The following is a 24013-nucleotide window of genomic DNA, read 5'->3' as shown; positions in this document are numbered from 1 at the left end:
TTTTAGCTGAAACAAAAAAAACAAACATGTATTTCTTCCTTTGGGCCCCACTATACACCTGCCAAGTTTCATGGAAATCGGAGGGGGACACACAAATCAAATGCCCACTTAAATTTGTCCTCATATTGACATTTGAGGGGGGTTGCCCCCTAAAATCGTTTTTTAGCCGAAACAAAAAAAACACGTATTTCTTTATTTGGGCCCGTTTATACGCACACCTACCAAGTATCATGGAAATCGGAGGGGGACACAGGGGTCCGATCCTCACTTCAATTTGTCCTCATCTTGACATTTGAGGGGGTTTTGCCCCCTAAAACGGTTTTTTAGCTGAAACAAAAAAACACGTATTTCTTCCATTGGGCCCCACTATACACCTGCCAAGTTTCATGGAAATCGGAAAGACACAGGGGTCAGATCCTCACTTCAATTTGTCCTCATCTTGACATTTGAGGGGGTTTTGCCCCCTAAAACGGTTTTTTAGCTGAAACAAAAAAAAAACATTTATTTCTTCCATTGGGCCCCAATATACACCTGCCAAGTTTTATGGAAATGGGAGGGACACAGGGGTCAGATCCTCACTTCAATTTGTCCTCATCTTGACATTTGAGGGGGTTTTGCCCCCTAAAACAGTTTTTTATCTGAAACAAAAAAACACGTATTTCTTCCATTGGGCCCCACTATACACCTGCCAAGTTTCATGGAAATCGGAAAGACACAGGGGTCAGATCCTCACTTCAATTTGTCCTCATCTTGACATTTGAGGGGGTTTTGCCCCCTAAAACAGTTTTTTAGCTGAAACAAAAAAACACGTAATTCTTCCTTTGGGCCCCACTATACTGCCAAGTTTCATGGAAATCGGAGGGGGACCTTTAGATAACCTCCCTTGTTAGTCTTACACTTTGTAATTATTTAACACTGCATATATTATAATGTTTTATTTTAATTTGTAAAACTGTAACTGTAGAACAATTGTATAATTTTTGTATAACATTTCTATCTTGTTATATGTGTTAAAGGTTTCATCCTGGAATGGAATGTCTCACATTTATGTGTGTTTTCATTTCCAATACATTCGAATGAATACATATTCGTTTCAATGGCATTTACAAAATCACTTCGGACATTTGTGCACGAGTGTGTTAGCCGATGCGTAGCAAAGTATTTTAGGAACAACACTTGAAAAAAATTCTTGTAGGACTAAGGTGTGGTAATATTATAATGGGATTGAGATACGAAACTCTCGGATCCGGATCCGGATTTTCGGATCCGGATCCAGATCCGAAACTTTCGGACCCGGATCCGAAACTTTCAGACCCGGATCCGGATCCAAATCCGAAACTTTCAGACCCGGATCCGGAACTCTCGGATCCGGATCCAGATCCGAAACTTTCAGATCCGGATCCGGATCCGGAATTTTCGGATCCGGATCCAGATCCGTAACTTTTGGATCCGGATCCGGATCCGAATGGATCCGGAATTTTCGGATCCGTTTGGCCATCCCTACTTCAAACTTGAACCGCACACAGCAACACTGGAAGGGAGGAAGCAGCGAGAAAGGAGCCTTGTCCCGCGGCTTCTGCGAGAGAACGAACTGCGCATGACCGTTGGGTAGAGACATAGGTTCTGGAATCTCATCTCCCATGTATTTTGTCCTATACCCTCCTCGCGCTTCTGTTCCCGCACGAAGCTTTCACAATGGCACGAGCTGTCCTGTGGGGGTTCAACTGAGGGTCTGTATCAGGGCGGCCGATTCGCGGTTTCTTCTTCTCAGCAAGAGAGTTCGCCGTGTTACGGGCACAAATACATGACTTATTGTGTAGAATTTTTAGCGAAATAATGTGAAAATTTAAAGACATTGTTCATTGTTCATTCTCGAGGTGATTATCGTATATTACTGGGGGTTCACTGATCCTGTGCGCTATTGGGCCAACCGCGCCTGTTTCAGGGGTACGTTCGCCTGTAATGTAACCTGAGAGGCCGGCCTCTTTTCTCTCTCTCACCCTTTCTCCCTGACTTCCGAAGAGTGCCGATCGTGTACGAGCGCGTGACGAAGCAGGCAGTGGACGTACAGAGCTTGTTGAAGCAGTGTTTCCATGGAAGATTCAGAGCTGTGCCGGGAGCGGAGCACACCCAGCTGCTAACATGTAGCAAAAATGTGTTGATAACACCTCTAAGCCTGGCCTCCTAACCTATCAAAGTAGGCATTATTAGAATTCTAACTGCAAATAATGCATGCAAGTTGGTTACCAGTGTTAAGTTTGGTGCTTTCAGCTCTTTTGAGGAACCGCTTTTCGCGAAGTGTTAGCTGCTGGATGTGCCCCACACCAATCTCGATTCAGAGAGGGAAAGTATTTTATTTCTTTGAGGAAAGGGATATTGAGACGAAATTTCCTTTCATGATTAGTGACATAACTAAAAACGCGCTACTTTTAAAATGGAGCAAAGTACGTACAATGCAAACGTATAGACAAAATCCATGTTACTGAAATTTTCTGATCGGTGTGTTACACAGTCCGTGTTCTCATTTAGCATTAAGTGACGATCAAGTGAACCAACCATTTCTGTAATGCGAGAAACATTTACAATACTGTTATTGAAGTAGCAAATCATTTTTACGAGCAGCTTTAATCTAACAAATGTAAGATGGCTAGGACCTGACAGAACGGCTTTTTCATTGGGTGACGCGTGGTCAGAACATCGAGTCTCATTGTCACTTTTTTTCTGACCTTCGAGACAGAAGCGCCTTTATTCTCAGATATCTAATCGAGACTAGATTAAAGTAGAATCTGAACCAATGCCTCCAGGAGGAATCGAACCTTCTACTTCTTGATTATAAGGCGAGAGCGTTAATCACTACATTATCTTTTACAATCACTATCCCGACTTAAGTAGACGACATTCAGGCAATATGTTATCTTTTATTTTCTAGGGGCTATATTTTAACATACTACTGTTAAAAAAATCACATCTTCCCCTCCCCCCAAACCCTGCTCCGTCCTGTGCCTACCCTTCCCGAGACAGCACGCTTCGCCACTGTATACGACATTAAATTAAAAGTTAAACCACTTGGCCGCTCGACGGCAGATTTAAACATCATATTTTTTTCCTTTTTTAAAGAAAGTGGTAAAGGTAACAGGCGTCGAAATTTTAATAGAAACTCTGACCGACCTCCGTGCACAGCATGCTATGAAGCCAGGGATCACGGGTTCAAATCCCGGCATGGGCATCGGTCTTCTTTGTGAGTGTTCACTCATCCTTATCTTCGCGATTAACCAAAGTAGTACAAATGCGATGTAAAATAAACCAATCTTAGGAACTCTGAATTTTTGTCTGCAATTATAGTAAACAAAGTTCCATTAAAATTACCTCTTTCATTAGATTTCTATGACATATGCTAGCGAAAATTTTTGGATTTCTTGATCACCCATCATACTAGCTGCCAGCCGCCACTGCGTCCTATAGGAGTATCAGAGATTACGAATTAACATGTACTAACCGTGATTATGTGTTTTGATTCGTGCAAGACATGCTGGAATGACCGATTTTATGGTGAACACTATCGCAAGGATTAAGCGTAATGTAGACATAGTGCTGTTAATTGACCGGAATGAACATATCCACTTGTTTCCTCAGGAGACACAGGCTGTACATAACGCCACCTCTACGCCAGAAAGTGGAAATAACTGTTTACAAGTACTTCAATGCCATACCATTTACATTCGTTTTTTTTTACCTGTAGAACTTTGGTGTTTACGTTGTAGTGTACGAACGTGATCATAAACTGTGTAGTATACTTTTCCTGTAAGTTTTTTTTTTTTCTAGAGTAAACATCACGTACAACAGTGTTTATAACCAGAATATACAGATCAGATTGAAGTGCCATAATATTTATGTACTACGTTAGAGCAGGAACGTATAATATTGAATAACGCGTTGATTCCAAGACAATGGCACTTGCACGTTAGAACAATGCGCAATTATAATGTTTTGTGTGGTAGTTTTCTTGTGTTTTTTGTTCTCTGATGGAAACAAACAGCTTGTATTGGGACTTGAGTTTGTGTTATTGAGTTGATTTCAGCCAACCTATTTTTTATTAATTTTGACCTCGAGTTTATGTTCATGGACAAGGTGCTAAAAATCAGTTGAACCACATTTCTCGTCTGTTTCATTCCCTATGAAATATTCCTGTTTATTAGTCAATAAGAATTGTTGTAAGTTAATGGCTTGTTCTAATAATTTCTTCTTGAATTTTGATTAGCAGGGAAACGTGTTATTTTTAGGATCAGCACATAATTTATACAGCAGAATAACTGGTAGCTATGTATCAGCAGTAAATACAAATAATTTTTTAACTTTTCCAGTTAGTATCGCATTTCTTCTTCACTCAGAAAATTATTTTACATTTTATGTCAAATTATTTTGCAAATAACAAACGCTCTGACTTCATGGGTTCTTCTTAAGCCTAGCGCGCACTAGTGATTAAAATGTTGGGTGATTATTTAATCACGCACAAAAAAAATTGCTCGTACTTTTGTTAACCGCGCAGTAGCAGTAAATAGTTGCGCGATTTGGGACACATCACGCTCCTTTACTACCTAAAAATCTGCGTTCCGTGTAGCTTTTGTTTTCGAACTGAAGTAGTTGTTGAAGAAGTGTTCCCTTTAAATAACGATGCATTATGACTAATAAGAACTGAAAAAAATATGGAATTATCACTGAAAGAAATTTTCTGTTTTTAGTACGTTCGTTTCATTGTGAGGGTCATTTCAATGTCACTGTTGAAAACAATTTTTCAACGAAAAATGAACAAAAATGTCAGCATTCTGTTCTGTACAGGTCATAGAACTATATTCATATTCCCCCTCCCCACAAAGTTTCAGTTGAGATCGAAAAAGATGAAAATATTAAAATTATTCATTGTTGCCAAACATATTGCGAGAGAGTATACATTGTTTTCTATTGTGAAAATATTAACAGACGATATTTTGAACTAAAAATAGACTAACATTTTTCAAATTTGTCCCAATTTGTTTTTTCTTTAACCTTCTTTCACGCCACTTTTCTACGAAGAACTCGAGCAGTTCTATAGCTACAACTTTTCTTTCTCGTGCTTGTCCGAATATTCTTTCAAACGTCTCTCTTCAACTTTCATTATAAACTTCGTGTATCAAACGACATTGTACAGTGGGATCCATGAGTATTATTGTGCAAATTGTCCATGACTATTTTCATTAATTTTTCTCTTACATCCTGTGTGTTTTTAAGCGATAGATTTTTATGTATGCTGATGCAGAAGTTGTCAACAGTTTATTTTGAGTTTTCTTTTAATTCTTGAAGCTCTTATTGGGTCAAATAAACTGCACGAACATGGTGATGGACAATTTGCACGGTAATACTTAAGGATCCCACTGTACAGTCACGGACACTGCCTGCTTGTAACGATTCCATTGAAAGTCAATGTATTCATTACAAACCTGCAGTGTCCGTGACTGTACGTACATTCGTCCAGCACAACAGCGAACTTCCCGATACACTGGGACTTCCTTTGCCCGAAAGCTAGTCAACAGCGATTCGGCTTATAAAAAATCGCCAGTGTTTCATTTTTACGAGAACTTGGAGCATGCTGTAACTTTTCAATCGCCGTGATTTAAAAGTTGCCAGTGCGCGCATTAGCACACAACGCTTACGTTCTATCCCATTTATTAAAAAAAGTTGCTCTGGTTGAGGAACTTCTAATCGCTAGTGCGCGCTAGGGCTTAGCAAGGAAGTGTCGAAATAAGAGATGTCTTTGAGGGTTCGACCCCCCACCGAATTACCTTAGATGATGAAAAATTAGTTTCCTTTATCAATTCTTCCGTGTCGTTATGCGGCCCAAACTCTCTCTAAACATTATGTCGGATATTTTTGAAGAGTAAATGTGTTACAGTTACTTTAAAAAATAACTGGAAGTTCCTTTTACAATTTACAGTTACTTTATTATATCATTATTATTATTATTTATTTATTTATATTATTTATTGTAGATTGCCTATATCTCGCAGAACGTGTTGCATGCTTGAATTACGAGCCGATTGGTGAAAGTGGTGGCCATCTAAAATCAATTATTTATTAACTTATATAATAAACCTCTAATGTTTAAATATGGAAATATATGGGGTAAGAAAATTCAAAGTAAACACTTATACTTGAAAAATTACGTGACGTTAAATAGTTGCTCGTGACAAATGACTATATAAACAAGCAAATACGCTTTTGCTTGGTGTAGGCTAATATTATTATTCTCCTGATTTACTATCCTGCTTGATATTCCCTATTATAGCAAGCATCAACTTACCAGAATCCGTAGCCATTCATCAACGTCATCTCACTCATCCCCACTTCCCAACTTAGCCAAAAGTCGCACAAAAAGCTAAGTAAAAAAAAACCAATCAATCAACAAGACGTTTAAAATGGTTCCAACGTACAAATAAGGAATGATCATTAAATTTCTGTAAATATTTAAAACGTAATTTATACATTTTATTTTTACATCAGTCATACAATATTGGCTGTACAATAACTGTCAAATTATACAGGGTTTTATTGTTAACTCTCAGTTTGCAATTTTTATTTTAAATGGAGAGAAATATATAGCCTATATTAAAAAGCCATAATTTTTATGTCTCTAAACATCTATTCATTTAATAAACAATATCAATGAACTAACTTAAATATCAAGACCTATTTATATAGTTCTGGTAATAGCAAACAATCAACATACGTAGGTACACTGTAAAAAAATGGTGTTAATGCGACACAGACAGTCGTCTCAAGAAATTCACACGACATTTTGGTCAACGTTTTACCTCAATGGTGTTAAAATAACACAAATAAATGGTTGTAATAAACACTATTTGAACGCCCCTGAGGTTAAACTTGATCATAATGTGGTGTGGACTTTCTGGCACCACTCTCTGTAACACCAGTTTTGTTTTCAGTGTACGCATTGACACATAACGTTTGATCATTACTAACAAGGAACATTTTGAAAGTGAAATACCACTACTTCAAAAATTAGAATTTTCAAATAGAATTATAATTGTTACAAACATGCACATACATTTGTTCACTGTGTATTTTTCAATTTGCTATGTATTTTTTTAAAATTTTTAAATTCGAGTTTTGAACCATTCTTTCGTTCATTGCATATTGTTATTCTTTGAGATTACATTTTTTGGCTTACCGCTAGGGACAAAGTTACACAATGGTGTGTGTGTGTATGACATTTTATAACTTATTTTATATATGAATATGAGAATGTGTATGTAGAGTGGGATGCATAAGTATTACCAAGCAATTCTCCATCTCGTTCTACGCAACGAGGGCTTCAAGAATAGAAACAAAAGCGCCTGTAGGATGCAAGAAAAAATTAATAAAATGACATATGTGTTCTAATTGTACATATACAGTCACAAGTAGAGTCCAGCGCAGATAATTCTGCCGTGCAATGCGCGACAGAACTAAAGAAGCAGTGTTGCTAATGGAGCAGATAGAAAAATCGCTGCGGTGCGCCGATGCACAGCTGTTACGTACAACAATAAAATTAGAGAATTCAGGTCTATCTAACGTTGAGTTTTAAACGTCATGCATTATACCAGGACTAGGATTAATATGTACTAACAAGTGACTATGTATGTAGCTACATACATATGGACTAAAAATTCGCAAAATATGAACTAACACATAAGTAAAATTACCAAAAATGCTGCAAAGAAGACTTCTTCATACGATTCCTTATTTGAGTGATTTCAAACAAAATAAAAAAATATATATATTATTTTTCATTGCATTAATGCACTGGTGGCGTTCTAACTTTTCACTCCCAAAACCCGTATACACTGGTATGGAACTGCAACGGCAGATAATAACATGCCAACGTGTTAAACCGCTACAATTGCACCATAACACTCCTCCTGAAGCAGTATTATTATTTCCTCTCTGAGATCGGCGACAGTCGGTTGCCTTTGTTGTACATTTACAAAGGATGCCGGCTTCCACAACAATAACAAGTACATATACTGCCACTAGACGATAAGCTGCGCGGCTTTTTCTTTTGTTATGAACCAGGGCCGGCGCTAGTCATTTTGCCTCCCTGGGAGGTGGCGGCAGATGCCGCTCTATTTCGACCCCCCCGGTCATTACGCAGCAACGGAAAATTGAAAATCAATATATTCCTAACTAAAACATCAAAATATAAAATAAATAATGAGACTTCTTATGCTATTTCAATACTATTCAGCGCAAAAGAATATCTCGCTCGATCACAGTTTTCAATAGGCTTATTTTTTTCTTCTCTTCAAATTTTGCCGCTCTGGGCGATGGGACGGTTCGCCCTCCCCTTCCGCCGGCCCTGCTATGAACTTGGTCACCCATCAAAGCATGGCAATTTTAACACAGAAAACAATATGTATCGCATTAAGCAGCAAAAATGACAGCCTCCTCTATGCAATTTCTACAAGAACACGTGCCGGAGCCAGAGTTGAAATGATGTTGGAGCCACATAATTTATTTATTTTGAATAATTCCAAAATTATGAAATATGAACAATTTGTTGCTGCTGTTCGCTGCTCTCTTGCCAAAATGCTTTATTGGGATGCTAACACCATGACTGGCTTCCTCCTTCATGAACTCGTGCACGTTGCTTAGAATTTCCCGAGCTTGGCTATGCAAGGTTTTTGATTTCAACTTCGACAGAACTGGAGGCATTATGGAATTTAACGTTCATCAGCAAACACACACTTTTACATAAACACACGCAATACACGCACACAACGTCAAACCGGTCAAATACTTAGTATAAAATAAAAATATGGTGCTTCCAATCCAACAAAACTCACCGCCACTTTACCTGCTTTCCCCTTCCGTGACAGAAATAGTGCTTCATTATTACAGTTGGCAACACTAGTTACTAGCTAGCCAATGAACATGCACTGCATAAAAGAAGCAACGACTCCGCCGTGCTATATTGCCACATTGCCGTCCCTGCTGACCGGTGGGAACCGCGAGCTGGAGCGCTGTTCAATTGTTTTCAATGAAGTTTGCGCGAGTGTGTCCAGGAATGGAATGACAATATGGCAACAATAGCGAAGGTTTTCGAGCAGGGTAGAACACGTGATGCTAAGAGAGAGGGAGACGAAACGAAAATACGTTTCTACGCAACGGCAAATTTACGTGTGTGGCACTCTAAAAAAAAAAAGGGGGGGGACACCTTAGATCCTGAAATCCTCGCTTCCTGACAAGGCGTTAATTGTGTTACCTAACTCTACGGCGACAAGTGGATTGTAATAGCAAATTTTCAATGGCAACTTCTACCACCGCCGTAGAGTTGGGCAACACACATAACGCCTTGCAGGGAAGCGTTATATTTCAAGATCTAGGTGACTCATTTTTATTGCCTATCCGGTGACTGTAATATTAGTGGATCTTGTTGGTTGTGACTAAAACAATATAATTGAAAAGAATCGGATTGGAAAATAGAGTGCTTCTCACTGTGGAATAAATACATGCGTCTAAGATTCGTGTGTGAAATCAAATATTCTTAAAATACATACATAATACGAAAAGACATAACGTGTCGCACGTGTGTGTGTGTGCGGTACATATGACATTGCCATCTTATTCCAAGTAAAAACGGCCCAGTACATTTCAAATTACACTGCGTACGGAGTTTTTTTTTTTTTTTTTTTTGAGCGGACTGGAATATTATCTGTTCTGAGGAGGGACGGGATACACAATAAAGTCTTCGTTTTAAAAGTTGTTTAAGGACAAAAAAACTGTAATCGCGAGTCATTTTAAGGGCGAGGTGGGGGCTCTTCCCAAACTTTATTTGAACATTTTAATTCTTTTCACAGTTTCGGGAGGGGCTTTAGCCCCATCATCTCCATCCTGCGTACGCCAGTGGTTACTGTTAAGTGCAGATTCAATTTCTACAATTGCAATAGTTATAATTAAAATAATTAGCCCACTTCTCTCATACATTTTTATTATTAGATATGTATGTTTGCGTCATGTAATTTCATATGAAACTTTACACATTTTCAGTTCTAATGTTAGAAAACAGAACACTTATGCAATAATATTAATATTATTATATGTAGTTCATGCCGCATGTAATAAAATAGTCTGGCTTTCACAATTATAGCAAAGTCGTACACACAAGATTCTTTTCTTCCCAAACAAATCTATTAGATTAAATGGATCCTTTAACTTGTCTTCCTTGATTTGCCTTTCTTTGGTGTATCAGGTTGTCCTGAAAGAGATAGTGAAAATTATAGATGTTACAATTCGAATAAGTTTCATAATTGTGTAATTATAACCAGTCAAAATACGCATACTTTATCTTTGGTAGAAATTACTTGGAACCAGTGACGGTGTCAGGTAGACAGGGGGGCGGACGCTTCCCATCAGTCAATAGAAGTGCAGAAAGAAATGCAACTTTAGCCCAAATATACATTTTGTATGGACTTTTGGGATATATTAATGTGACTGCCCTCGAAAATATTTCCGCCACCAAAAGTGACAGAAAAGCGAAGTAAAATAAATCAAATCAATCAATCAATCAATATACCAGGTAATATATTGGTATACGCTGAAAATCTTTTGGATAAATTCACGTTTGTTATCATTTGTTGAACGTGATAATGTACTTGATGTTCGCTAGTAAAAAGAAAATATATTTTACATAAAAGACGCTATAAATTGTTCCGAACTACGAAAAAGTAATATTAAATCTACATATGAGAGATTCGGGTCTACAGGCGATAAAAGGCACACGTCGCGATGGAGACTGAATGTATACCTCGCAGAATCTTGAATTGAATTCCTCTGTACTAGAATTTCCGCATGCTTTTAAGAAAAGCTTTCACTCCTGCAAAGCGTAATTGCACATCAATATGGTTCATGTATTTTTGAGCCCCTGTGGAATTTTCATACCAATGCAACTTGTGTAATTTTTCATGCCGAGTTAGGAGATATAGATCCAGAGATTTATCAGAATTTCACATCTAGGGGATGGAATTTCGTATTTGTGGTGGATTAGGGTGAATTAAGAACCAAAAGGATCGTAAATTGGGCCTTTGTGAACATTTTTAGGGGGTGCTGAGGACATTTTAAGAGTTGTTAGATGAGTTGAAGGTGTGTAGAAGAGAAGATTGTTAGAAATATCAACTCCAAATATGGTAAGAAAACATTTTGTAACCTAATATGGAAGACAACTTAAGTCATTGGTAAAGTAAGTTGCATAGTCAACGAAACTTTAGGAGTTTTAGAGGTGTATTTTATCGTTAAAAATTGTAATTTAAAATATAATGAGTTTTTGTGTTCGTCTTGACTGTAAAATTGCAAGCTAGTTGGTCAGGTTTGTTCAAAATCATCATGGCATGTATGAGGTATCTAAGGATAAAGTAAAACATGATACTTAACTCACGAGAGGGAGAGACTGAGTGAGAGAGCATACGATAATGACCCTGCCCATTCTTGACTCATGTTTGCATTTAAAAAACATTACGTTACTTCCCTGGTTGTCTGTGTTAATCGCGGTTTTGTGAATGAATTGATTGAACACGCGATGAATCGCCAATGTCTTACTTGGGATTTGAACCTACAGTGCAACCACACGCAAAAGAACCTGCGCAGACTCCCCTGTGCAACTTACTCCCGCGTGGAGCATGCTTCCTTCGGTCTCACTTATCGCACGCAACTCAAAAGCCTTCTTTTGTCAAGCACCGTATTTCGTTTTCTGTGGTCAGGCTAAAGACTTTCGTAGTTAGGCTAAATGTAGCGTATTTACGCGGAGAGATTTAAACCTATTTAGACTAAGAGATTAAACGTAACAACCCTAACCTAACCACGAAAGCATTCCGCGATTATGTCAGAAGGCAAAGTACGGCGCTTCACCAAGAAGGTTCTTTTGTTTGTAGTCACTCTACAAGACCCCTCTCTTCGTAACGTTTTACGCTAACCACTTCGCCAAGGCTGGCACCCTTGCATATGGCACAATTACTGATTAGCAGACAATCGGAAGTCACCTCCTTGTACAAATTACAAATCAGGACCTGTTCACACTAACCTTTCTTTTCCTGAGAGTCCTCGTCTAGTCCTTCAGCACAGAACCTCTCTCCTCCTACTTGGCAACATATGTACCCGAAATGGCAGTCTTTCTTGGTCTGGCATGGCTTTGCAAATATGTTGTCCTTCTTCTTGGCCTTAGGGCACACCGGTTGACGCCATAACTCCACTTGAAAAAATACACCATAATTTAGGGGCTGAAAACATACGTAAAAACAATTGACATGGGGATGGATAGGGAGTATATGGAGTGAAGACGAGATTTGGCAAAGACTCGTCTCGCCTCGTATGCGAGGAGACCTGTCTTGTTCTCGGTCTCGTCTCGATTTTGAAAAGCCCGTCTCGTCCCTATCTCGATCGTGTAATCATATAAAACAATCATAGAATATGGAGGTCAATACTTACATAAGAAGAGAAAAGAAGGTTCTCTGGCGAGTCATTTCGATGCTACAAACCCGGAATTGTATTTTGGATGTCAACCACGTTTTCAGTTGCTTTGCCACTAATGAATTAACTTTGCAATTGCAATAAACACTAAACAGAAAAAGAATATGGAATACAGGGCAAAAATAAAGGGAAATGGATAATTAGAATAAAATGTACAGTATATGGCATTACATCTTTACAATCCACATTGCACTTATACATTTTTTTTATTTCTGTTGTGCATAGGCACACCCAGAAATTTGAAAGCGGACAGTTTCACCTACTAAAAATAAATTTATTATATATCCCTATTTTGAATAGAAATATATCATATTTGAATAGGAAACTAGATTGGCAGAATTACAGTGACCTATTTTCTTCAGAAAATGAAATTCGAAAGGGTCTGACCCTACAACTCTTTCCAGTTGTACACACTTAAAGAAAATAATGATGTAAATACATCATTTTTTTAGATGCAGAGGTGATTTTCCGCGACAAAGAAAAATTAAAGTAATTCTCACATTCACTTTTAGCGAGGCTCCTGGGTATACCCTCAGCACACATTTTGTTTTTGTCGTATGGACAGCACAAGTATCCGAAGTTACAATCTCTCTTGGTGACGCATTCTTCGTCAAAGAATGAAGACTGCATGGATGGTGGGCACACCAGGCGGTCTTGCCCTGAAACATGGTAGAACAAGGTTAGGATTTTCGGATCTTAAGTAACAACCATTTTCGGAGAAAATGATTGTATGTTTTACAGTTTGAACCAAATTACAAGTATACAGGGTGTCCCAAAAGGTACTTTACAACTTCAATGTCATATAACGAGACTTCACTTAGAGAAACAAAGTAAGTTTTGTGTGATGCACGAACTCAAAAAGTTTTGTTCTGTTAGGTAATGAATAACTTCCTTGTCTTTCCAGGTGGTAGGAGCAACATAATTTGAGAAATGGAGTTTGCACAGGAAAAGACGCCTCAAATTTCTTCTGATGGAAGACCAAAAGGCATCCTTCGAGGAAACAACTGAAGGCGCTTTCGGAGTACCCTGTCTACTGTCGTGCGAGGGATTTGCAGCTCCTGTGATGCCTTCCGAATAGACTTCTCCGGTGAACGCTGGAAAGCCTGTCGAATTCTTTCCGTATCTTCTTCATTTGTTCTTAGCCTGCCTACATGGTGCTTCAAATCCACACTGCCTGTCTGTATGATGTTGCTGTACCATTTTCTTATGGATGGCCGAGAGGGTGGTGGTTTCCCGTATCGCGTTCTGAAATTTCTCTGGACTTGGGTGTCTGACTTGGTTTCAATAAACCAAGCCACACATTGCGCCTTTTCCTGTGCAGACTCCATTTCTCAAATTATGTTGCTCCTGCCACCTGGAAAGACAAGGAAGTTATTCATTACCTAACAGAACAAAACATCTTGAGTTGGTGCATCACATAAAACTACTGTGTTTCTGTAAGTGAATTACAAGTCTCGTTATATGACATTGAAGTTGTAAAGTACCTTTTGGGACACCCTGTGTATCAACATACAGTATCTTTTGTTATAAGCTATTAGTACTCCAAACATAATAAGACGTGTGCGCAGGTTGTTTGTCCAACCCTTCTGCCACTCGCGGTGACATGGAATATCAAGTACATTTCTAGATGGGTACAACCGAAATCTTAACAAATATTTTCATGATAATGTAAAACAGGAAAATGTGACACGTGACACTCAGTGTATGTACAAAGCAGATATTGATGCTGCTTGGTTTGAACCTAATGATAGATGATAATGATATTCAGTTTGCCATCAACGCAGTGCATTATGGAAGGAACCGCATGAAGTGGCAAACAGATTCGCGAGTGTCAAGGAAAGCGTATGAGAAGCCTTCTTACAGCTATGTGTATACGCACACATGGCGTCGGGCATAGGCGTAACCAGGCGCGCCGACTTGTCAAAATTATTGGGGGGGCTCTGATCACTGAAATAAATGAATGAATGACTCACTCCCTTCTTCTTTTAAAAATAAAAATTACGTCTTCGTATTGCAGTTTTTAAGCAGCTATTATATTCCTCATGCAAATGAAGAAAATGTTTCAAAGTCTCTATGTCTTTTTGTCTGCTCATTTGTTTTTTTGATAACAATTAACATTTTTATTGAAAAGTATGTATTTACATTAAGAGACCAACCTAACAGTTTTATGCCGGCCTCGGTAGCCGAGCGTGTTGGGTGGTCGACTCAACTCGCTTTGATCCAGATGTCTCGGGTTCGAGTCCCGGCGAGGGCATGGGTGTGTTTTAATGTCCGCATCAGACATGTGATGGGTTGCAAATAACCCATAAAATAACGAATACTTAACAGTTTTATTTAATTATTTACATAAATGCTAACACAAGTCGCAGGAAAATAGTTTTACTTTTTTGTTCTTGCTACAATATTTTACTTTTTAAATTTAATTTTGCAATAATAAAAAAAATAGCATGTACACTAAGATATAAAGTGACATACATAAAACATATGAACATGATTTTAAAATAAAGCAAAAGTTGCTCTACGCACTGGGTTATTTTTTTTATGAACTCGTTAACGAGCGGTCTCAGGTCCAAATTATGAAGCACAGTTTATGTATGTGGAGTACCGCTAAGCTGCTTAGTCTCTTCTGCCTCATTGTAGATCTCAAATATGTCTTTAGTCGGCTAATAACACTGATTGACCTTTCGGCTGTGGCTGTCGTCACTGGCACAGTGCGGAGGACCGTCATGAATTTGACTCCTGGAGGGTGCCGTCTTCCAAAAGAAACGTCCTTATGTCACGCATGGTAGTTAGAACCACTTTCTTCTGTTTGGCGATATCACCAAGCATGGACATGTGTAAGGAGAGCCTATCGGCATCCAAATCTTGGCGAAAGAATTCTCGCGTTTGCTGAAAGTTTGTTGTGCAACTGTTCACAGCTGAGATGCATTCTTTCTCTACGCCTGTTACTTTTTGTAGTCTAGTCCTTGTTTAACACATGATTTTGCTGTGTCACACACGTCAGTGTATATTGATTTATAGTAGTAAGTGTAGAACTTGTGATGTTTGGCGGCATCAGGATTTTCAAGTTTCTTAGGGACATGACGTTGCTGGGGCAATTCTGGCTCATCAACGAGGCTCGGTTTGCCCTGTGTGCATTTCTGCCAGAACTGTTCAAGACCCATTCGCTTTTCTTGAAAGATGTCAGCATAGATGTCAGTCAAGTATTTAAGTTTTGATTCCACTTCTGTAGCACCAATGCGTGGAGACTGAATCTTACGGTTTACCTCTTCTATTGGACCCATCATATGGCAGTAGAGGAAGAGAAAGAAAAATGTCTTGAAGTGAAGCATTGTCTCCAGGTATCCAGCACATTTTGATGCTGCGTCAGTAGAATCTTCTTCAGAAAATTTCTCAAGAAAATTGAGAAGGTTTTCATAGTTCCTTAAGATCTGTTGCATACTGGAGGCTCTCAACGTCCACCGACGAGGGGAAAGTGGTCGCAGTCCAGTATGGCCAGCCTTCTCATTCACGTCAATAATATTCCTAAATATTTGCATTCTTTTAGGGGATTCCCAAACAGTCTTTAACAAGTCGTTGGCTAAATTCATTATGTCTCTGATTAATATCTGTATAATAGTAAATAATAATTACATACTTAGTATATAGTAATAAGTCATGTGTTTTGCTGTCTCCCGTCATAGCCCCCCTCCCAAAGTTGATGGTTTAGCGGTCTCAGCGCCCCAAACTTGATGGTCTAGAACATTTCAAACGTGTATTTAAAGTTAAGTTCATGTGGCACAATTCATAGTAAACTTTACAAGAGAAGAAAAATAATACATTAGTTCCTCTTTTATTTGGGGGGCTCTGCCCCCACATCATTAACATGGGGGGGGCTCGAGCCCCCCTAAGCCCCATGGATTCGGCGCCTATGGGCGTAACTAGCGTGGGTTCGGGGTGTCCGGATCTCACGTGACCTCCATCCAACCACCCGAGTAAGTTCGGAACCCACCCCCCCTACCTCTCGCTACATTCAAAGGTGAGGGATCCTAGCAGGCGTGATTTCGTGCAATGATACGAGAGTCGTTCAAAAAGTAAGTTTCCCTATGTTGTAATATTTTTATTTGGTAATATATACATGCAAATTCTACATTTCTACATAAGTACATACCTGTACTGTATTTCAACATAATCGCCTTGCACATTGAGGCATTTGTCCCAACGCTGCACCAGCTTATCGGACCCCTCTGCAAAAAGAAAAGTCCGGGCTCAGGCCTTGCAACACTCGTCTAACTGTTGTATCGCAAGCCCTCATGGATGATGCTGTAAGCGGTACCAAGGGAAATGTTCAACGTGTTGGCCACTTCACGAACCTTGATTCTTTTGACCATCTGCACATACATTACAGTGTCACTGTATACAGCAACCAGCTTTCTGTGAATGTCAAGCCATTTGCCCATTCGTGCCGAATCATGACACGCACTTCTTCCTGACCCCCACCTGTCCATACACCTGCCATGCTGCCCTCTTCTCTAATGGCGCGAGCCGGTCTGGCGTTTCACGAAGTTCCGTCGTTTCCTTCCCCTCTGTGCATGCGCCTTCACGTCTGCAAGACAAATGCCTATCGTTCCTTGAAGGCGACAGATAGGGCTCGTCAACCATGTGCATAGTGTTGCTCAATTATGTTTGTAACAAATTTTATGGCACAGGGAAACTTATTTATTGAACGACCCTCGTATTTTGGGGGAAGTTGTTTGCTGAATATCATCGATTGGGTTGGGAGTACTTAAGACTATTACTTCCTGTAAGCAAAGATCCCATATAAAGAAGAACAATAGGGGAAGGCGGAGGAATTGTGCGCGGCAGGTAATATTGCACATACCAATAATTGACCATGGTGGGTATGAGTTCATCATCGACTCTTCTGTGAAGTAATTTGGATGTGCAGCTTTGGGTTCTCTTGTTACGTGTGTTGTTTTTTTCTACAATTTTCGTACATCAGGAAATGAGCTAGCGCGTCTGTTTTTCTCATTAAATGTTCTTGCTAGCTAGATGTAAAAACTACGAAAAGTAAATCATTGACACATTATAATATTTAACTATTTTCGCTTGTCTCTTTTATATTTTATTAACATTTAATTTCGAAGGTGAGCGTGAGGTAACGGTGCGCGGTTTATAACAATATTCGTATGATTCCCCATCGCGGCATATCACGGAATGAGTTCATATCTGAATACTACCTAGCATACACTCATACGCGAGACATAGGTACAGAAGGTTGTGTCTGCTTTTCGAGCCCCGACAATTTTAGTGATGAAGATGAAGAAGCAAAAGGTATTCTAAAATCATAAGGAGGCACTCCTTGGAAACTTAAAGCAATAAGACTTTAAAAAATAAGCAGACTTCCAAGAACCAATTGGCGACCCTGGTTGACATACGGCGACAGTTCCTCCAAGATGATGACTAATTTGGACTCCTCATTGGATACGTTGAACACTGGAAACGAAACTTGTATTTGGTTGCTGTTGTTGTTAATCCGGACGTGTGGTATGGGTGTATTTCGTGTGGTGAATGGAATCACAAGGAATGCTCTAGGAGATATTCACCAAAAGACTATTGTCTGTGGCTTGTATTAGTAACATTTTCTCATCATTTTCAATGCACGACTATATGTTTTTTTATCTTTTTATTCGTTTTATGTGAACCTGACGTGATGCCAAAATAAACAACCTGCATTCGGACATCTGACAAATAATTTCTTCCCAGCAGAGCGTCTTGATATCGCGCACCTTTACCCAACCATACGCACACAATTACCCTGCTAAGGGATTAATTGTACGCTCTGCAACGTTTTTGTTTCAAGGAAACTATATTTCTTTAAAAGAAAAGTATTTGGCGTATTTAAAGTGCATTACTTGAAGTTTGAAAGGAGTGTATTACCTGCGTCACAAACTGTTGCATTCCGGCTTCGAGCAGCCATAATACAGGCCAGTTCTTGTAAGCATACGGAATTCAAGCGAGAGGGTGGGAGATAGTCGCACATACATTCGTGATTAAAATTAAAAGTGCAGTTGGTGCAGATGTAACGAACGCTACGTGGGGTTATTTCATTGCAAACGACAAATAAAATTGGCCGCAAACATGGCGGCTGTGCACATCCTGACGTCACAATTTGTTTATCGCTATTGCATACTCAGCTATTAGTAAATTTTCACAGGTTCGCATAATTCCTCTATCTTTCCCTAATAATAACAGCAATTGCTTACCTCCACGATTTTCCTTTAGAACCTTATTTATAGAAGCAGGAACAACACACTGCTTCTCCCCTTTCTCCCCACAACAGAGGTTCCCGAATGAACAGTCATCGTCCGTTCTACAGGGCTCTTGGAAGTAACTGACAGGCAACTTCTCTGGACAGGCATAGTGCGAACTGACAGGAACTTCATCCGTTGGCTTGCCTGTTCAACAGATATAAACCAAATATGTTAAACATGTTAAGTGACATTTTGATCATTTTTTAGTTACAAAGTAAAATGTACCATCCTTCAATTTTTGAGTGAAATTACCATGTCATACAATTTGCATTGGACTCAGTGAAACCTTCTGCAATTGGTAAACACAACACGAAAACAATTTATCTACAGCATAGCTTATAATAACCTTTTTTCTTAATGAACTCAGAAATGACCAAAATTCCACCATGTTTTACACCCAGTAGAGAGGCAGCACTTCGTTCCTACGCGTCAGCAAAAATTCGATGCGACTGGTGTTATGTTACATCCGGTGTAGCGGGGTACGAGCTGTTTTATTGTTGAGTCATCAGAACGTGTCTGATCACGTTGAAGACATCGGAAGCGGTGGGGGAGGGGGTCAATGGATTTGTCACGTTGTTTCTTGATGTATGCTAACCTAACACGTGCGTATGTTTGTGTGTGTGTGTGTGTGTGTGTGTGTGTGTGGAGGAAATGCGCGCGCAACCATTGCGTATGATGCAACGAAGACATAAAGAAATGATTTAAAGATGGCGCCGAAGGTGCTGTACCCCCGAAAGTTTAGCGGCTAAGGTTATTGCTCTGTAAAACAAGAGGCGTCGAGGGTTCGATTCCTGGTAGAGTCAATATTGATTGATTGATAGATTGAGTTAGTTTTTTAAGTCCGTTTTATGCACGGCAAAACTAATCAGGATTGGAGCTACAGTTGAAAAGTGGTGATTCGGACCACTATGTGCCTCCACCGAGTATCGAACCTGGGACCCCTTGATTACAAGGCGACGATGTCAATATTGAATGGTCTCGATTAGCCTGTGTGTAAATAAAGGCAACAAAATGGTTGAGTTCGAAAATCGAGTTGGGTTAGTGGTTAATGTTGTCACCTGGCAATGAAGAGGTCGCGGGTTCGATTCTCTATGTAGTTAAATTAGGCCAATTCTTTAGTCCCGCCATTATAGGTCCCCGATTAGTCCATCTGTGCATAAATAGTGTTTGAATAAAATCAATATGGCGGCTTTGGGTTAGTGGTTATTGTTGTCGCCTGGTAATGAAGAGGTCGCGGGTTCGATTTTCTAGGTAGTTAAATGAGGCCAATTGTTTTTGTCCCGCCATTATAGGTCCCGATTAGTCCATCTGTGCATAAATAGTATTTGAATAAAATCAATATGGCGGCCGCGTTTTGTATTTAGCGGCGGCGGCGCGGCGCGGCGCGGGGGGTGTTTTTTATTCCGCGAGATGTTTTAACCAAGTGGTTGAGGGTTCGATTCCCAATGTTGGTGAAAATTGGATATTCAATTGTATTTGTTTAAAAGTTCCGATTAGCTTTTTGTGCACAAAGAGAAAATGAACTAATTGGAAACAGGATGTTTATGCTGTAATGAAAAGGTCCCCGGGTTCGATTCACAATGTCAAATTGGATGATAATGATGTTGTTTTTTTTTTTAAAAAAAAAAAAGAAGTGTGGTGAGTCCCCATTAGTATTTATACAGGGACAGATATTAAAAATCAAAACAAAATGCCTTTTGATTACAACGCAAAGACTTTACCGCTAATGTATAAAGATAAATTAGAATCTGTTGTTTTGCCGTGTGGGGCCCCCCAGTACCGATTAGCTTAAATGCATAAAGAGTAGGTAAAATAAGCAAGATGGCCGTCACTATTGTTTTGTGATCAAAGAGGAGTCACAGGTTCGATTCAATCAAAGGAGGCAACATTCTATGTTTCAATTCCATGTAAAAGTCTAAAGTTATGTTTCGATTAACCTCAATGCATAAAGAGGAATTAAACAAAAAACAAAGCAAAATGGCGACAGATGTGATAAAAGAAAAATTGAATTAGTTTTTTTTATATAGTACAAGAAAAAATAGCGAATCACTGTTAGAAATAGAATAAAAATAAAGATACTTGCCTTTGCGGCGTGTCCAGCGCTGTGCAGAAAAGCTCTCATGCTTTATCTCCGACAAGTCCACAATACACAATTTTTTTTATTGTATAGTTAATTATTAATGTTGTTATTAACACAGATTCTTACCAGTGTGAAGAAAAGCTCTCATGCTTTATCTCCGACAAGTCCACAATACACACTTTTTCATTATATAGTTAATTATTAATGTTGTTATTAACACCGATTTTTACCAGTGTGAAGAAAAGCTCTCATGCTTTATCTTCGACAAGTCCACAATACACACTTTTTCATTATATAGTTAATTATTAATGTTGTTATTAACGATTGTTACCAGTAAAAATATAAACCATGAGGATTTTTAAAGGGGTGATAAGCAATTCATGTTGCTCACTTAGTGGGTAGGAAACACGAGTCTGCTCACCTGGAATAGCGATGTAATTGTCGATTACTGGAAACAATTCCTGAAGAGCGAGCCACTCCTGCAACTGTAGTTCAACACCGGCCGCCCCGCTTCTGTGTAGCCTGACCACAGGTTGGAAATCCAGATGAGAGGAAAGTCCGATTGAGATAACCTTTGTTTGCATCAAATAATATCGACTGGCGTATAAGACTAGTTACTTGTTTTTGTTCTTCAGGTAAATGCTGATCGCTCTCTTTCTGAAGAACCCCCTTGAAATTAGTGTACGGTTGAAATCTTTTTTTCAGCGGCATCGAAATAGAGGATTCCATGACTAAGAACTGCGAGATACTGCATGTCGCAGCGTGCAGGTATACATTTCAAGAAATGCGTGGGTGTGTTTTTGAGACGCATGCGCGCGTAGCAAACCAAGCATGTGCTGGACAAAAAAGGTGGAGGGGGCGGGGCCTTACAAAGATCAATGGTGAGAGAAAAATCAGCAGAATATCATAAACGTCATATTGAGGAAATATTGGATAACAAATATTAATTAATTTAATTAAAGCATCAACCGCATTGTCGATCTGAAATTAGGTTTATAGACAGGGGGCAAAATGGAAAATATCGACGATGTTCTAGTATTGGATTGTTTCTGTATTTCCATCGGTATAATCCTCCACCACATTTGAAGCATACTGTTTTATCCTCTTTTTGAATGTAAAATAATCCTGCTTCGGACAGAGCTTCTACAAACGGGAATTCTTTTGATTGCCAGTTTCTGAAAGAGGACAATCTAGCATTGAAAGATCCCATCTCTGGATAGTGCGTCATTGTTCTGTAAAGACACAAAACAAGATAAATATTATAAGTAAGCTGTTGTAAACTGTAACACTACAAAATTATTAATATACTATTAGGACTATATGTAACTTGTATAAAATTTCAAACAGTATTTACTGTCAATATTTTCTAGTATACGTACCGAGTATTATAAATTTAATTTACGAGTCAGCAAATAAGTTGTTATAATATTGTCGTTTTTTATCGGTACTGGGAATAAAATTTGAAATTTATGCATGGGTTTACCAGAGGCTCTATGGAATAAATACAGAAAACATTAATGCCCACAGAACACAGACCCGTAACTTTGTATCTGATGAGTGTTGTACGTATAGAATTTAGAGTTACTTTCCAAAAATCGCAAATGGTTATGCACATGTGGAGGTTTTCCGTAACTATCAAAAAATTCCCCCCGGGAGTTACTGTCTATGTAAATTGCTACCCAGTGCTTCCCGGGGCTATCTTTGGGATCTGTATTTACAATCAACGCTGCTGGTAGTTCCACATGTACAGGTAATTCATTAGCTGCGAAAACCCCAATATGATGATTGTCAAAGGCTCTATTTGATATTAACCCGTGAAGCAAATTTAAAGTCGACAGCATTGCTGGACACTAAATAGTAATATTGTGCAACTCACCTTGTTATACAATTAATCCAGATGAATATCTCTTTGATTATTAATTTCCATGAGAGCGTCAAATTCAGAGTAGATAACACAAGTCACAGTAGATTCCAAAGCCGATTTGAAGTGGACTTCCAAGCTAACAGCCCCTTGCCGTTGAAGACTGCAGTGGGGTATGGCACTTGCAGCTGCTTCTGGTGTTATATCGAAAACAAGTAATGCGTATCCCTGGGGGTATTCCTCACGCGATATATTGTTTCCTTCATCCATATAGTGTATCCCTGTTCCTGAGAATAATGTGTGATATGCTGTTATGTACTTGTTGTTTTCAAAGTCTGGTTGAAGTGGTTTGCCGGGAATTTGGACTCCATCAACATATAAAGTAAAGAAGTTGTAATTGAAATGTTGAAAATTGAATGCGTTTGTAGACAGAGTGCCGTTGAATGCATCGTTGGTAACAAACCCCACAACTAATCGTTTCGGAAGACGTCCAAGTATCACATTGTCAATTGTTTTTGAAACAATATCTTTTGGAATAATTACAGCTTTAAGTTGTACTCTTGTTAGAGGGTATTTTGCTGTATGTTTTTGCAATATGCGATTGTGACTAAGTTTGATGGATGAACTGACCGATACTTTTCTCACATATAGTGTAGCATCCAGAATTTCCACTTTGCCTTCACTGTCATCTAATCCCATCAAGCAGAAAGTGTTTTTCGAAGGAATCAGTTTTATTCGCATTTGCACTCCATTGATCAAAAATTTCTCTTGATTGAAAATATCAGAATGCAAGTAACCAAACATATCAAATGTTTTACTCTGTTTTGTTAGTTGGTTACGTTTTGTAAAGCCTTTGTTGTCTTCCGAAACGTTATCAAAAGCGCCTGCTGTATCCTTGTACCACAATGCACTTTGGAGATGAGATGATTTTGCAGATATGTCATAGTTCAGTGCTTTTCCAAAATAAGACCTGTATGGGTGCATGTGAGATGGAAACGAGATGAGTTTGTTATTTAAGTAGATTTGTACTTCGCTGAACATTGCATTGAGAAAATCATTGACAGGCCCAATTGTTTTATCTGTGGGTAGCAATAACTGACCATTCGCTTTTACAATTCTGGCATCTATATTCAACATTGTGTGTGCTAAATCCATATAATCAACACCATGTCCAGGTATTACAAACTCGGTGGGGGCATTATCTGCCAGAGAACTAACAGGTTTGTA

At 38.9% G+C, this 24013-nt stretch overlaps 2 protein-coding genes across 3 annotated transcripts in view; both read right to left on the bottom strand.

Annotated features, from left to right (window-relative positions):
• The window catches only part of LOC145985142 (uncharacterized), a 49068-nt gene extending 45376 nt beyond the window's left edge, over positions 1-3692 (bottom strand). For both annotated transcript variants that reach the window (XR_014441401.1, XM_083118805.1), the window contains exon 1: positions 3497-3692. Coding sequence is in view for 1 of the 2 variants with exons in the window: in XM_083118805.1 (XP_082974931.1) it covers positions 3497-3587 (91 nt within the window). In the remaining variant the exon portion in view is untranslated. The remainder of the gene's footprint in view (positions 1-3496) is intronic.
• Positions 3693-9825: 6133 nt separating this feature from the next.
• The window catches only part of LOC145985140 (uncharacterized), a 41839-nt gene continuing 27651 nt past the window's right edge, over positions 9826-24013 (bottom strand). Inside the window, exons 3-6 of the mRNA XM_083118803.1 lie at positions 18798-18989; positions 13053-13211; positions 12107-12274; positions 9826-10288 (exon numbers count right to left, since the gene is read on the bottom strand). Of these exons, the coding sequence (XP_082974929.1) occupies positions 10242-10288; positions 12107-12274; positions 13053-13211; positions 18798-18989 (566 nt within the window). The 3' untranslated portion in view covers positions 9826-10241. The remainder of the gene's footprint in view (positions 10289-12106; positions 12275-13052; positions 13212-18797; positions 18990-24013) is intronic.

This window comes from Lepisma saccharinum, chromosome 3, assembly GCF_977018435.1.
Source record: "Lepisma saccharinum chromosome 3, izLepSacc3.1, whole genome shotgun sequence".
Lineage (NCBI taxonomy): Eukaryota > Metazoa > Arthropoda > Insecta > Zygentoma > Lepismatidae > Lepisma > Lepisma saccharinum.
Note: the sequence above shows the minus strand (reverse complement) of the source record. Positions and strands in the feature narration are given on the sequence as shown.